Source organism: Felis catus, chromosome E3, assembly GCF_018350175.1.
Source record: "Felis catus isolate Fca126 chromosome E3, F.catus_Fca126_mat1.0, whole genome shotgun sequence".
In the NCBI taxonomy this organism is placed as follows: domain Eukaryota; kingdom Metazoa; phylum Chordata; class Mammalia; order Carnivora; family Felidae; genus Felis; species Felis catus.
In genome coordinates, this window is record NC_058383.1 from 10,062,329 (window position 1) to 10,077,027 (window position 14,699).

General features: G+C 39.0%; 1 protein-coding gene across 1 annotated transcript in view; it reads right to left on the reverse strand.

Annotated features, from left to right (window-relative positions):
• The window catches only part of BAZ1B (bromodomain adjacent to zinc finger domain 1B), a 71,770-nt gene that overhangs the window by 48,456 nt on the left and 8,615 nt on the right, over positions 1-14,699 (reverse strand). Inside the window, exons 3-4 of the mRNA XM_045048043.1 lie at positions 9,579-9,723; positions 777-978 (exon numbers count right to left, since the gene is read on the reverse strand). Of these exons, the coding sequence (XP_044903978.1) occupies positions 777-978; positions 9,579-9,723 (347 nt within the window). The remainder of the gene's footprint in view (positions 1-776; positions 979-9,578; positions 9,724-14,699) is intronic.

Genomic DNA, 14,699 nt, shown 5'->3' on the forward strand with positions numbered 1-14,699 from the left:
GAATTTATGCAGATAAAATGAAATCTCTTAAAAGCACCGCAATGGCTTACAAAATGAAAAAAGAAAAAAAAAAAGAGCGGGACCCTTGGATGGCTCAGTCGGTTAAGTGTCTGACTTCAGCTCAGGTCATGATCTCATGGTTCAAGAGTCTGAGCCCGTCAGGCTCTGCACTGACAGCTCAGAGCCTGGAACCTGCTTCGGATTCTGTACCTCCCTCTCTCTCTGCCCCTCCCCTGCTTGTGCAGATGGGCTCTCTCTCCCTCTCAAAAATAAACCAATATACAAGAAAGAGAAAGAGAAAGAGAGAGAGAGAGAGAGAGAGAGAGAGAGAGAGAGAGAGAGAGAAAGAAAGAAAGAAAGAAAGAAAGAAAGAAAGAAAGAAAGAAAGAAAGAAAGAAAAAGAAAAGAAAGGAAGGATGGATTCGAATTAGCTCCTCCTATTCCAATCGCCCCCCTTCCACGCATCCTTATGAATGTCCAACTTGGGAGAAAAGGAAAGCAAACTCTTTCCCATCCTGAGTAGGCAGGTATGTGCACACAGATTTCTAAGCAGCCAGAGGTAAGACTTCCCCCTGGTCTTAACTGTGTGGGGAGATTTAAATCTCGATTCCCTTAGTGGATATTTTAATTGTTTTCTGAATCATAAATGAACAAAAACATATCTATTTATCTATAAAACTTAATTACAAATTTAATTGTTAGAACTCAAAAGATTTATGGAGGATAAAATAAACAGAGTAGCATAACTCACTAAGGAAAGCTAGCATCATACATACTAATACTCTCTCTCCTTCCTTCATCCTCTTTTACAATTGGCTCCTTCTTCTGATGATCCTGAGCAATTTGGCTAGAATTCTCTTTGTCACTTGAGGGAGAATCACAGGCACCGTCTGATTTCTTCTCAGTGGCCTCTTCATCCACTTTCTCCAAAGGATGAATCTTCACAATCCTCACCTTGAGCATTTTTTCCTTCCCAACCTATAAAGGAGACAAGAGAGAATCAAAGATAATAAAGAACCAAGAACCTAAAGATGTTTAGAATATATTATCCAATATGTATCCCACTTCACCTGACAAAAAAATTCACTGAAAAAGTAGCCAAGTTGTGATTTTTTTTCCAACTTTGTTTCTCAGACTTCTAAACGGCAATAGGATACCTTAAAAAATAAAATGATCACAATCTAGTTCATAATTCATGTACCGATGTACTAAGGCTAAAAGGCCATCACTACACTAACCTGACATATGTGTAAACACAGTTCAAGAACTTCCATTTTGTTAAAAAATCAACTACGTAGGGGTGCCTGGCTGGCTCAGTCAGAATAGCATGCAACTCTTGATCCTGAGGTTGTGAGTTCCAACTCCACGTTGGGTGTAGAGATTACTTAAAAATAATATCTTTGATAAATATATAACTATACATACGAATATCCAATTATTTTAGAATCATCTGTTGAAAAGACTATCTTTTCTTCACTTAATCACCTATCAAAAATGAGCAGCGTGTGTATACATGGATGGACGTATAGGAGTCTATTTCTGGATGCTATTGTGTCCCAATGAATCTATTAGTCTATCTTTACAACAATTTCATACCACCTTAATACTTGAAAATAAGGCTCAAAATCAGACAGTATTATACCTCTAACTTGGTTGTTCTTTGTCAAAGTTCTTTGCATTTTCACATGAATTTTACAATCAGCTTGACAGTTCCCATAAAAAGCTTCTGGGATTTTTTAAAATAATTTTTTAATTTGAGTATAGTTGAAAAGCTGCTAGGATTTTATAGCATTTGTGGTGTATCTACACATCACTTTGGGAAGAACTGCCATTTTAACAATACTGAGTTTTCTGACCCATGAAGACAATATCTCTCTCCATCATTTAAGATCTTGTTTAATTTCTCTCAGAAACATTTTATAATTTTTAGTGTCTAGGTCTTGTATGCCTCTTGTCAGATTTACTCCTAGAGCACAGCATATTTTTGATGTTATCATAAATGGTACTGATCTTTCTAAATTTCAATTTCCAATTGCATGTTGCTAACATTGGTTTTCATATTATTTACCCTATATCCTGCTACCCTGCTAAACTCACTTGTTAGTTCTAAGAGGTTTTATGGGAGATTCCAGATTTTCTACATGGACAATCATGCTGTCTACACATAAAGATAACTATACTTCTTCCTTTACAATTTAGATGCCCTTTATTTCCTTTTCTTGACATACAACTAGCTAGAACCTCAAATACAATGTTAAATGGAGTAGGAGAGCAAGCATTCAGTCTTTTACCATTAGGTATAATGCTAGCTGGTGACTAATCTGTAAATATCCTTTATCAGGTTGAAGAAATTTTTTTTTTTTTTTAGGTTGAAGAAATTTCTATTTGCAGTTTGCTATAAGTTTTTATTAGGAACTAATGTTGGACTTTGTTGAATGCTTTCTTTGTGTAAACTGGAGATGACCATATAGTTTTTCTTGGTTGTTCTTAACTGAATTATAAATAACTGAGCCCAAATGTCCATCAACAGATGAATGGATAAAGATGTGGTACATAAATATATACAATGGAGTACTACTCAGCAATCAAAAAGAACGAAATCTTGCCATTTATGACAATGTGGATGGAACCAGAGGATATTATGCTAAGCAAAATTAGAGAAAGACAAGTATCGTATGACTTCACTCATATGAGGAATTTAAGATACGAAACAGATGAACATAAGGGGAAGGGAAGCAAAAATAACATAAAAAACAGGGAGGGGGACAAAACATAAAAGACTCTTAAATATAAAGAACAGAGGGTTACTAGAAGGATTGTGGGAGGAGGGTGGACTAAATGGGTAAGGGGCATTAAGGAATCTACTCCTGAAATCATTGTTGCACTACGTGCTAACAAACATGGATGTAAATTTACAAATATATTTTAAAAAAGAATTATACAGGGGCGCCTGGGTGGCTCAGTCGGTTAAGCGGCCAACTTCGGCCCAGGTCATGATCTCGCGGTCCGTGACTTCGAGCCCCGCGTTGGGCTCTGTGCTGACAGCTCAGAGCCTGGAGCCTGTTTCAGATTCTGTGTCTCCCTCTCTCTGACCCTCCCCCGTTCATGCTTTGTCTCTCTCTGTCTCAAAAATAAATCAATGCTAAAAAAAATAAATAAATAAAATAAATAAAAAAGAATTATACATAAATTTACAACAACTTTGCATTTGGAGGATTAACCCCACTGGGTAATGATGAATTATCCTTCTCCTAAGGAAGTGTTGCATTTCATTTGCTAAAATTTTGATTAGAAAATTTTCCATCTATGGGTACCTGGGTGGCTCAGTCAGTTGAGCTTCTAACTCTTGATTTTGCCTCAGGTCATGATCCCAGGGTTGCGTGATCGAACCCTGAGCTGGGTTCTGTGCTGAACGTGGAACCTGCTTGGGATTTTTTCTCTCCTCTCTCTCTCTCTCCCCTCTGCCCCTCTCCCCTGATTGTGGTCTCTCTCTTGCTCTCTAAAAATAAAAACAATAAAAATAGGAGTGCCTGGGTGATTCAGTCAGTTAAGCATCCAACTTCAGCTCAGGTCATGATCTCACAGTTCATGGGTGGGAGCCCCACGTCAGCCTCTGTGCTGATAGCTCAGAACCTGGAGTCTGCTTCAGATTCTGTGTCTCCCTCTCTCTCTGCCCCATTTCCACTTGCACTCTCTCTCAAAAATAAACATTAAAAAAAAATTTTTTTAATAAAAATAAAGAAATTTTGCATCTATGTTCACACAGGAGTTTTGTGAACACAGAATTTTTTTTTGCCTTAGTCCATAGTTTTTTCTTATAATGTGTTTATATGGTCTTAGTATTGGGGTAATACTGACCTCATACAATAATGTGCAAAGAATTCCCTCCTCCCTCCGCTCTTCTATTTTCTGGAAACATCCGGATAGAATTGGTGCTATTTCTTCCTTAAATGTTTGGTAGAACTCACCAATGAAGACATTTGGGCCTGGAGTTTTGCCAGATAATTTTAACTACAAACTCATTTTCTTTAATAGATATAGGACTGTTAAGGTTTTTATTTCTTGCTGAATGCATTTTGGTAGTATCTTTCAAGGAATTTGTCCATTTAAGTTGTCAAATTTATTGGCATAAAGATGCTCCTAACATTCTCTTATAATCCTGTCAATATATGTAGACTGTAGTGACATCATCTAATTCCTCATATTGGTTAATTTGTATCCTCTCTTTTTTTCCTGAGAGTTTGGCTAGAGGTTTATCAATTTTACTGATCTTTTCAAATTACCAGCTTTTGGTTGCACGACTTTCCTGTTTTCTATTTTACTGATTTTCACTTTGATCTAAACTTATTAAATCTTTTCTTCTTGTTTTCTTTGAATTTGAAAGCTCTTCTTTTTCTTAATTTCTTAAGGTAGAAGTCAATGATTTGAGAACTTTCTATTTTGTTTGTTTAAAGTTGCTTGGTTGTTTAGTGCTATACATTTCTCCTAAGCCCTACCATAAGCAACATCTCACAAATTCTAATATATTGTGTTTTCATTTTTTTTTTAATGTTTATTTATTTTGAGAGAGAGAGAGACGCACATCCAAGCGGGGAGCGGGAGGGAGAGTGGGAGAGGGGAAGAGAGAGAGAGAGAATTTCCCAAGCATGCTTGATCTCAGGAACCGTGAGATCATCACCTGAGTCAAATGCTTAACCAACTGAGTCACCCAGATGCCTTCATTCACATTCAGTTCAAAACATTTTCTAATTTCCCTTTTGATTTTCCCTTAACTCTGAGTAAGTTAAAGGTATGTTATTTAGTTTCCAATTATTTGTAATTTCCAATTATTTGCAGTTTCCAGATAACTATTATTGATTTCTAATGTAATTCCATTTTCATCACAGTATATTCTCTGTAGGACTTGAATCCTTTTCAATTTATTTTATGGCCCAGAGTATGATCCACCTTGGTAAACTATACATTTGAGAGGAATGTCTCTTCTGCAGTTATCAGGTAGAGTATTTTATAAATGGTAATTAAGTCACATTGGTTGATAATGCTAACTCAAGTTTTCCATATTCTTGCTGACTTTCTGTCTCCATTTTCTATCAGTTACTGAGAAGAGAGGTGTTGAAAACTCCAACCATAACTATGATATCTATTTTTTCTTACAACTCTATCCATTTTTGTTTCATATATCTTGAAAAACTCATTAGTAAATGCATAAACATTAAAGGCTGCTGTGTCTTCTTAAAAAACTGACCCCTCTCATTATGAAATATTTAACTAAAATTCAAATTAAAAAAAAAAATGTAGGGGCGCCTGGGTGGCTCAGTCTGTTAAGTGTTCAACTTCAGCTCAGGTCATGATCTCGCAGTTAGTTCTTGAGTTCAAGCCCCGCATCAGGCTCTGTGCTGACAGCTCAGAGCCTGGAGCCTGCTTCAGATTCTGTGTCTCCCTCTCTCTCTGCCCACCCTTGCTCACACACTCTCTCTCTCCCAAAAATAAACACTAAAAAAAAAAAAAAATTAAAAAAAAATTTTACCTATGGTAATACTTTTTGCCCTGAAATCTACTTTGTCTTATATTTACATAGCCATTCCAGATTTCTTTCCTTTTGTGAGAGAGAGAAAGAACACACGCACGCACACACACACACACACACACACACACACACACACACACACACACACACAAAGCAGGGAAGGAGGGGCAGAGGGAGAGGTAGAAAGAATCTCAAACAGGCTCCAAGCCCAACACAGAGCTCCACACCGGGCTCAATCTCAATCTCACAATTATGAGATAACGACCTGAGCCAAAATCAAGAGTTGGGTGCTCAACCTACTGAGCCACCCAGGCACCTTGCCATTCCAGAATTCTTTTTTTTTTTAAGTTTATGTATTTACTCTGAGAGAGAGTTGGGGGAAGGGGAAGAGAGAGAGGGAGAGAGGGAAAATCCCAGGCAGGTTCCACACTCTCAGTGCAGAGCCCAATGCAGCGCTTGGACTCACAAACCATGAGATCATGACCTGAGCTGAAGTCAGCTTAAGTGACTGAGCCACCCAGGTGACCCCAGATTTCTTTTAATGTTAAGATGATACCTCTTTCTCCATCTTTTTACCATTATCCTATTTGCATCGTATAGGCAGCATATAATTGCATCTTGCTTTTTTATCCAATCTGGCAATTTCTATCTTTTAACTTAAATGTTTAGATCATTTATATTAAATAATTATAAATACCACTAGGCATAGTTGCTTTCTATTCAGCATCATGAAAACTAAAAAAATTGTGCTCTTTAAAAGACACTGTTAAGAGAACCAAAACACAAGCCTCAACGGGCGACTGGGTGGCTCAGTAGGTTGAGTGTCTGACTTTTGGGTCAGGTCATGATCTCATGGTCCATGAGTTTGAGCCCCATGTCAGGCTCTGTGCTGACAGCTCAGAGCCTGGAGCCTGCTTCGAGTTCTGTGTCTTCCTCTCTCTCTGTCCCTCCCCTGCTTGCACTCTCTCTCTCTCAAAAAAATAAACATTAAAAAACAAAAAACATAAAACACAAGCCCTAGTGGGGAGCAAATAAAGAACTTGTATCCAGATCTAATAAAGGACTTGTATCCAGAATAAAAAAGTCTCAAAACTCAAAAACAAGAAAACAATCCAATTTAAAAATGGACAAAGATTTTTTTTATTTTTTTTTAATGTTTATTTATTTTTGAGAGAGAGAGAGACAGAGCATGAACGGGGGAGGGTCGGAGAGAGGGAGACACAGAATCTGCAACAGGCTCCAGGCTCTGAGCTTTCAGCACAGAGCCCGACGTGGGGCTTGAACTCACGGACCGTGAGATCATGACCTGAGCCGAAGTCGGACGCTTAACCTACTGAGCCACCCTGGCGCCCCAAAATGGACATTTGAACAGACACTTCATCAAAAGAAATATATATAAAAGGATAGCAACAAAAATATGAGAAGATCTTCGACATTATTAGTTATTAAAATGATATTTGGGGACACCTAAGTGGCTCAGTCAGTTAAGCATCCAACTCTTGATTTTACCTCAGGTCAGGATCTCCGTTTTGTGAATTCAAGCCCTGTATTGGGCTCCGTGCTGACAGTGCAAAGCCTGCTTGGAATTCTCTGCCTCCCTCTCTCTCTGCTCCTCCTCACTCCCTCTCTCTCTCTCTCAAAAGTAAAATAAACATTTAAAAACACCAACAAAAAAAGGTATCTAAGAAAAAAAATCCTTGGTCAAAAGGTATGTGCACATTCAATTGTCTTCAATAATGTTGAAGTGTTTATCAAAATAGTTCCACATTCTTGTCAAAACTTGGCATTATTTTTACTTTTTCTTATTTACTAATCTGATATGTATAAAATGGTCCTGCTATGCTTTTTACTTGATTTCTTGGATCACTATGTTTTCATACGTTTTATGGGCATACAGATCCCCCAATTTTAATTTCTCTCTCCCCCTTTGTCAAACTTTGCCTCTTTCACCTTCCAGATGTGTACAGCATATTTTCCTCGTGCCACTCCAAATCTGTCTCCATTCTGGTCTACCTTGCTCTGGGCTTATACAGGCTGATCTTTGTGGCCTACATCAAAGGGCTCCCTTGTCCTCTAGATTTTGGTGAGTTCAACCCATGGGAAACAAGAGCAGAAAATCAGATAGTGGAAGAAAAGTGATGTCGGGGTATTTACTCCCATCTCCCTGTGAAATGGGTCGCACCTTACTACCGAAATACTCTTCTCTTCCACAACTACATTACTCTCTTCTTGTTCCAGTACCCACTCCCTCCTGTTTCTTACAATTTTCTTACAATGCTTATATAAGCATTTTCTCACTCTGAATACAGTCATAAGTTCACAACCAAGAGGCACCAAAGCTAAGGACAAAACCAATACACTGAGAAGCCCAAAGAAGAAAGGCAGAAAGACACAAAGCATAGGTCCTTGACAATATTTCCCAACCTCTATGCCACATCTGGTGTCACCCACCTCTAAGACTTACATGAGATAACCAAATGTTTTCACTGCCTAAACCAATGCTATACTACTCAATGCTATCCACAGAGTATCATCATCATACCCCAGAGCTTGTTAGAAATGCATACTTTTAGGGCCTATCCTAGACCTTCTGAACCAAACTATCAGGGGATGGCACCCAAGAATGTATATTCAGAAGTCCTTTAAGTGATTCTATTTAGGCTAAAGCTTGAGAAGTACTGGGCACTGCTAGTTAGCTACTTCATTACATACAGACGAAATCACTCTTAACTGAAAACATCAATATCAACAAGTTTTGTTTTGTTTTTAATTTTCTTTTTTGAGTGATCTCTACACCCAATGTGGGGCCTGAACTCACAACCCCGAGATCAAGAGTCACATGCTCCACCAACTGAGCCAGCCAAGCGCCTCTGAACACGCTATTTAAATATCTAAGTGAGTGAATGAGTGAGGAAGGGAGAGAGGGAAGGAAGAAAAGAAAACAAAAGAAAAGGAAACAAAAGAAAAGAGAGAAGAAAAGAAAGAAAAGAAAGAAAAGAAAAGGAAAGGAAAGGAAAGGAAAGGAAAGGAAAGGAAAGGAAAGGAAAGGAAAGAAGGAAGGAAGGAAGGAAGGAAGGAAGGAAGGAAGGAAGGAAGGAAGAAAGAAAGAAAGAAAGAAAGAAAGAAAGAAAGAAAGAAAGAAAGAAAGAAAGAAAGATATTTGAGCCTATTTACTACTTCAACATTTCTGTGCATATTCTGCAAGACATTATGGTAAAGCAACCAGCCTAGTGTCCACTATATATATTTAACAAATGTTAGTTCCCTTACTCCTGAATCTTACTTTAAGCTTTCAAAGCATTATACAGGGATTGCTTTAGTTTTAGGTTATTATCACTTTAGTAATAGTTATCTTTGTGCTATTTGGGCTACAAAATTAAAAAACAAATATAGCAGGGGTGCCTGGGTGGCTCAGTCAGTTAAGCATCCGACTTCGGCTCAGGTCATGATCTCACAGTTCATGAGTTAGAGCCCCTCATCAGGCTCTGTGCAGTCAGCAAAGAGCTTGGAGACTGCTTCAGATTGTCTCTCCCTCTCTCTCTGCCCCTCCCATGCTCCTGCTCGGTCTCTCTCTCTCAAATAAAAACAAAAAAATTTAAAAAAACAACAACAACAACAACAAAAAACAAATTTAGCAGAGAAAGAAAAAAGTCAACTTGCTCACTATTGTAGTGAAATGACATTCTTTGCTTTTGGTACCACAGATTTGGATTAAACATCTGAAAGTCTTTGAAACAAAGTATGAAAAAATTACACAACCAAAAAAAGTCAAGATAGCAGTTATCAAAAAGGGCTAAAACAAGGAAAACAAGGATGCAGCAGTACACAGTGTAACAATTTTTGTAATATTAACATAATGTTAAATAGTCCCAACAATGATTATGGTTCTAAAATTTGGCCCTTATAATATCTGACACTAAGCAAAGCAAACTTCAAATGTAACACAATTTTGCACACAGAAATGTACTCTATAATCTATACTAGAAGCTCTAATCCTGACATATGGTTATGGAGTCAAATTGTACCAAAAAAGGGGGGAGCAGGTACTTACCTCAAAATCACACTCTTCTCCCACAGCATATTTGGTCATGATCTCCAACCAAGCAGTATCTACTAACTTCTCTAGAGAGGCTGTGTTATGGTGAACCATTTCCAGAACAAGTTTCTCGTACCAGGCAGGGAATTCTTCCTTCAAACTAAACAAACACATTATTAGTTACCAAGAAAATGCAGAAAAACCTATCTAGAGAATTAATTCAAGTTAATTCAAACATTTCTTGGGGCGCCTGGGTGGCTCAGTCGGTTGAACATCTGACTTCAGCTCAGGTCACAATCTCGCGGTCCGCGAGTTCGAGCCCCGCGTCGGGCTCTGGGCTGATGGCTCGGAGCCTGGAGCCTGCTTCCGATTCTGGGTCTCCCTCTCTCTCTGCCCCTCCCCCATTCATGCTGTCTCTCTCTGTCTCAAAAATAAATAAACGTTAAAAAAAAAAAAGATTTCTTTAGCAAAGCTAAGTGAGGCACTGGGGAACACAAAGATTAAAAACCATGTGGCACACAGGACAAAGAAGGAACTAGTAAAGAACTCTGTCAGGTGGACCTATCCAGGTTAATTTTCTCATCTGGAAAATAAGAGTAACAGCCACATCATCAGTAAGGCTGAACATTTTCCCATTTGTTTTTATAGTAGACTTCCCTTTTCAGGTATGAATTATTTATTCATACCCTTTGCCCATTTTTTGTTAGAAGACTGTAACTTGAGTCTATTTGTGTTACACCTTCATCAAGAAAATGCTTCCCTATGCATTCATTCAGTTAGTACCCACAATGCCTCAGGAGGGGGTATAGAATTTTGATTTTATGAGTAAGGAAAATAAATCAGGAAGGACTGGAACCATGACTTGAACTCCAAAGCTCTTGCAAAAGTGAAACAATTAAGTGCTACTTTCTACTTATTAAACTCACGAACATGCCCAGTATAAGCAAGGAAAGAGTGCAATGTGCATTCATGCACAGCTGACAGCCTAGGTTTCTACTCTTTGGGAAAGCAGTTTGACAATTATCAAAAGTGTCAACTTGGGGCGCCTGGGTGGCTCAGTCGGTTAAGCGTCTGACTTCAGCTTCATGATCTCACACTCCATGGGTTCGAGCCCTGCATCAGGACCTGTGCTAACAGCTCAGAGCCTGGAGCCTACTTCAGATTCTGTGTCTCCCTCTCTCTCTGTCCCTCCCCTGCTCATGCTCTGTCTCTCTCACTCTCAAAAATGAATAAATGTTAAAAAAAAATTTTTTTTAAAAGGGTCAATATGTGCACAAAGATGGTCATTGCTGGATTCTTCATGATAGCAGAAAATGGGAAGCAATCTAAATGGAAACTCATTAAGATCTCCAGTTCTGGTGGCGCCTGGATGGCTCAGTCGGTTGGGCGTCCGACTTCGGCTCAGGTCATGATCTCACGGTCCGTGAGTTCGAGCCCCGCATCGGGCTCTGTGCTGACAGCTCCAAGCCTGGAGCCTGTTTCAGATTCTGTGTCTCCCTCTCTCTCTGACCCTCCCCCGTTCATGCTCTGTCTCTCTGTCTCAAAAATAAACAAACATTTAAAAAAAAAAAAATTTAAGATCTCCAGTTCTGGCCAGATCAATTAATATTTGTGTTGCAAGGCAAAGAAGGACCAGGCATGAGAACATTCGTACACATCCAAGTATTAGGCTTACTATCATCATATTCCCACTCTGTTCATAACTAAAAATGTTCCTCCAACTGACTGCTAGATTTAAAATCTCTTACCATACTGCCTTAAAATTTACCTGAGTTATATCTGCTTTTCCCCGGTCCCAATCAATAAGCTTCTAGTCTCCCTGCCTTTGTTAAGGCTTTTACCTTTGTCCTCTCCCCACCATCCTCCCTCCCAGCTTAATCATCCTCCAAAGATGTCCTCAGACTTCCTTAACTCCATGAGGCCTTTCCTGGCCCCTATAAATGCTTATTAATAAGCCTCCCAGTCACCAAGCTTTTTAAAACTTCATTGTCCACAGCTACTTCTGGGGAGTGAGGATGGACGATGATGTTCAGATTCTTTTACTAACTCTGTAGTGTTTACATACTTAAACAAGTATGCATTACTTTTATAAACCAAAAAAAAAAAGATTTCTTCTTGAATAAAAATTGCATAATCATACTTTTTCAGTAATCCCTCTCATCATTCTCTATATTCTGTTCACTACCAAATCACATAAAACATTCCACCATCTGTGTTTTTTAGAACTTCACTCTGCTGTAATGGCTTCTAAGATCAAGTAAGTTTGAGATCCACAAGGTTAAACCAAGCTTTACTGGAGGTGTTCTGAAAATCTTAAAATACCCTAAGTATTATGACTTTTCAAGAAGTTTGTGGCAGTTTTCCAAAGTTATGGCCCAAAACCCTCTTTTCAGGAAGGATTACAGACTCCAACTCATTATTTCTATTCCCAATAATGCCATCACTCTCTACCTGAATACTATCCTAGCAAGCCCACATCAACTTCCCACCTGCTTTTCCTTCTTGAACTCTTCCTACACAGTTCCCAGATTAATCTCAAAGCCTAAACATCAATCACCAAAACCATCCCATGTTTCTCTCCTGTTCAAAAATTACTGCTGTCCTCCTATTGTTCACAGAATTAAATACAAATAGCTCATCTTGTCTTCCATAATCTGGTACAAACTATTTTTCAAGTGTTACCTTCCTCATAGAGCCACATGAAATTTTCTCTAACAATTCCAGGTTAGTCTCTACCCTCTAAATTCCCACTGCCTCTTTGTGTGGAGGAAAGCAATTTATTTATATTTTGAAACTGAATTCTCTTATTACTCCTAACAGTTTTTTATGGATTCTCTTTGGATTTTTCCCAAAGAGTAACAATAACTGATTTCCTCTTCAGTACTCTTCATACTCTTTGTTGTAGGTTAATGGTCACTATCTTTTATTTACATATAATTTTCACACACACAACTTTTTGTCTCAAAAAGATACCCAGAGAAGGCAACATTATCTCTATTTGCAAAAAGCAAACAGTAAGTGCTCATATAGTGCAGAGGATAGTGTCTCAGCACTGTAACCAATTCAAGAATAAGTAAAATATGAGACCTGCCCTCAAGAAGTCCACAAGCTAGGAAGGGGAAAAAAATACTTTCAAACAGAGACGGAGGCAAACCATAAGACACTCTTGAATACAGAGAACAAACTGTGGGTTGATGAGGGGCACAGGGGCAGGAAAAATGGTAATGGCACTGAGGAGGGCACTTGTGGGATGAGCACCGGATGTACGTGATGAATCATGGGAATCTACTCACAAAGCCAAGAGCACACTGTACACACTGTATGTTGGCTGACTTGACAATAAATTGTATTTAAAAAATAATAATAAATAAATAAAAAGATTTTCTTCTTAAAGTCCACAAGCTACTGTAGGGGTCAGCAAAAGCCCAAGGGCCAAATTCAGCTGACCACCGGTTTTTGTAAATAAAATTTTCTTTTATTTACAGCCATTCACATTCATTTACATTTTACCTATAGCTGTTTTCACTGTACAATGTCACAGACAAATAGCTGAGACAGAGACCCTAAAATATTTACTAAGTGACACTTTACAGATAAAGTTGCACAACTCCTGGTCTAGTACACTAAACAAGACACATATGTAATTAACACTAATCCAGGGATGCCTGAGTGACTCAGTCAGCAAAGCATCCAACTTTGGCTCAGGTCATAATCTCACGGTTCGTGGGTTCAAACCCCGCATCAGGCTCTGTGCGGACACCTCGGAGACTGGAGCCTGCTTTGGATTCTGTGTCTCCCTCTCTCTCTGCCCCTCCCCCTCTCGCACTCAGTCTCTCTCTCTCTCTCTCTCTCTCTCTCTCTCTCTCTCTCTCTCTCAAAAATAAATAAACATTAAAAAACAAATTTTTTTTTAGGGGGGGCCTGGGTGGCTCAGTTAGTTAAGCAGCTGCATGACTCGGCTCAGGTCACGATCTCAATCACAGCTCTTGGGTTCGAGCCTCGCATTGGGCTCTCTGCTGTCAGCACAGAGCCCACTTCAGATAGATCCTTGGTCTCCCTCTCTCTCTCAAAAATAAACAAACATTTAAAAACTATTTCTTTTAAAGTAATAACACTAACCCAAAATGGAACAATGTAAGTGACCAAGCAAAGAAGAAACAGGCACCAGATTAACAGACTCAACTAATTATTAGTCAGTGATGGAGCCACTACTAGAACTAGGTCTTAACTGAACCTAGTGTCATTACACCAGGAAAAAAGCAGAACAGTATTAGATTACTAAACTGTATGCTCTCTGCTTATCTGCTACCAACAGAAGTCAATGAAAAGTCCACAGAAAAAGTTTCTATTCCCAATTCCCGAAAGAGTTCTGTTTTATTATCACCCCTAGTTTCCATGTATCTTTTGCAAGCTCCTACTGCCCAAATTCTGAGTGTTTTCTCTGAGAGAATACCCACATGAGTAGGCACTTTCAACATACACAAGTGTTTTAAGTTTACGTATTTAGAGAGAGAGAGATAAGAGAGAGCAGGGGCGGGGCAGAGAGAGAGGGAAATAGAATCCAGAGTAGGCTCTGTACTGTCAGTGCAGAGCCCAATGTAGGGCTTGAACTCACGAACCATGAAATCATGACCTGAACCAAAATCAGGAGTTGGATGCTTAACCGACTGACCCACTCAGGCACCCCAAACTGTGAATTTTTTTTTTGATAGCCACTGTAAAGACTGTCCTAAATTTCAAATGACCACAAAATAAAGAAAATTTTCTCATTTGCTGCCCCTGTATTACTTCCAAATTGTGTCAGCTTCCTTTGCTTAGAACATTTCCAGAATATTTACAAGGTAAAAGTATAGAGCAAGAACACTTAAGGGGCGCCTGGGTGGCGCAGTCGGTTAAGCGTCCGACTTCAGCCAGGTCACGATCTCGCGGTCCGTGAGTTCGAGCCCCACGTCGGGCTCTGGGCTGATGGCTCGGAGCCTGGAGCCTGCTTCCGATTCTGTGTCTCCCTCTCTCTCTGCCCCTCCCCCGTTCATGCTCTGTCTCCCTCTGTCCCAAAAATAAATAAACGTTGAAAAAAAAAAATTAAAAAAAAAAGAACACTTAAAAGCCTGGTAAATACCCTAAATAAGTGTACAT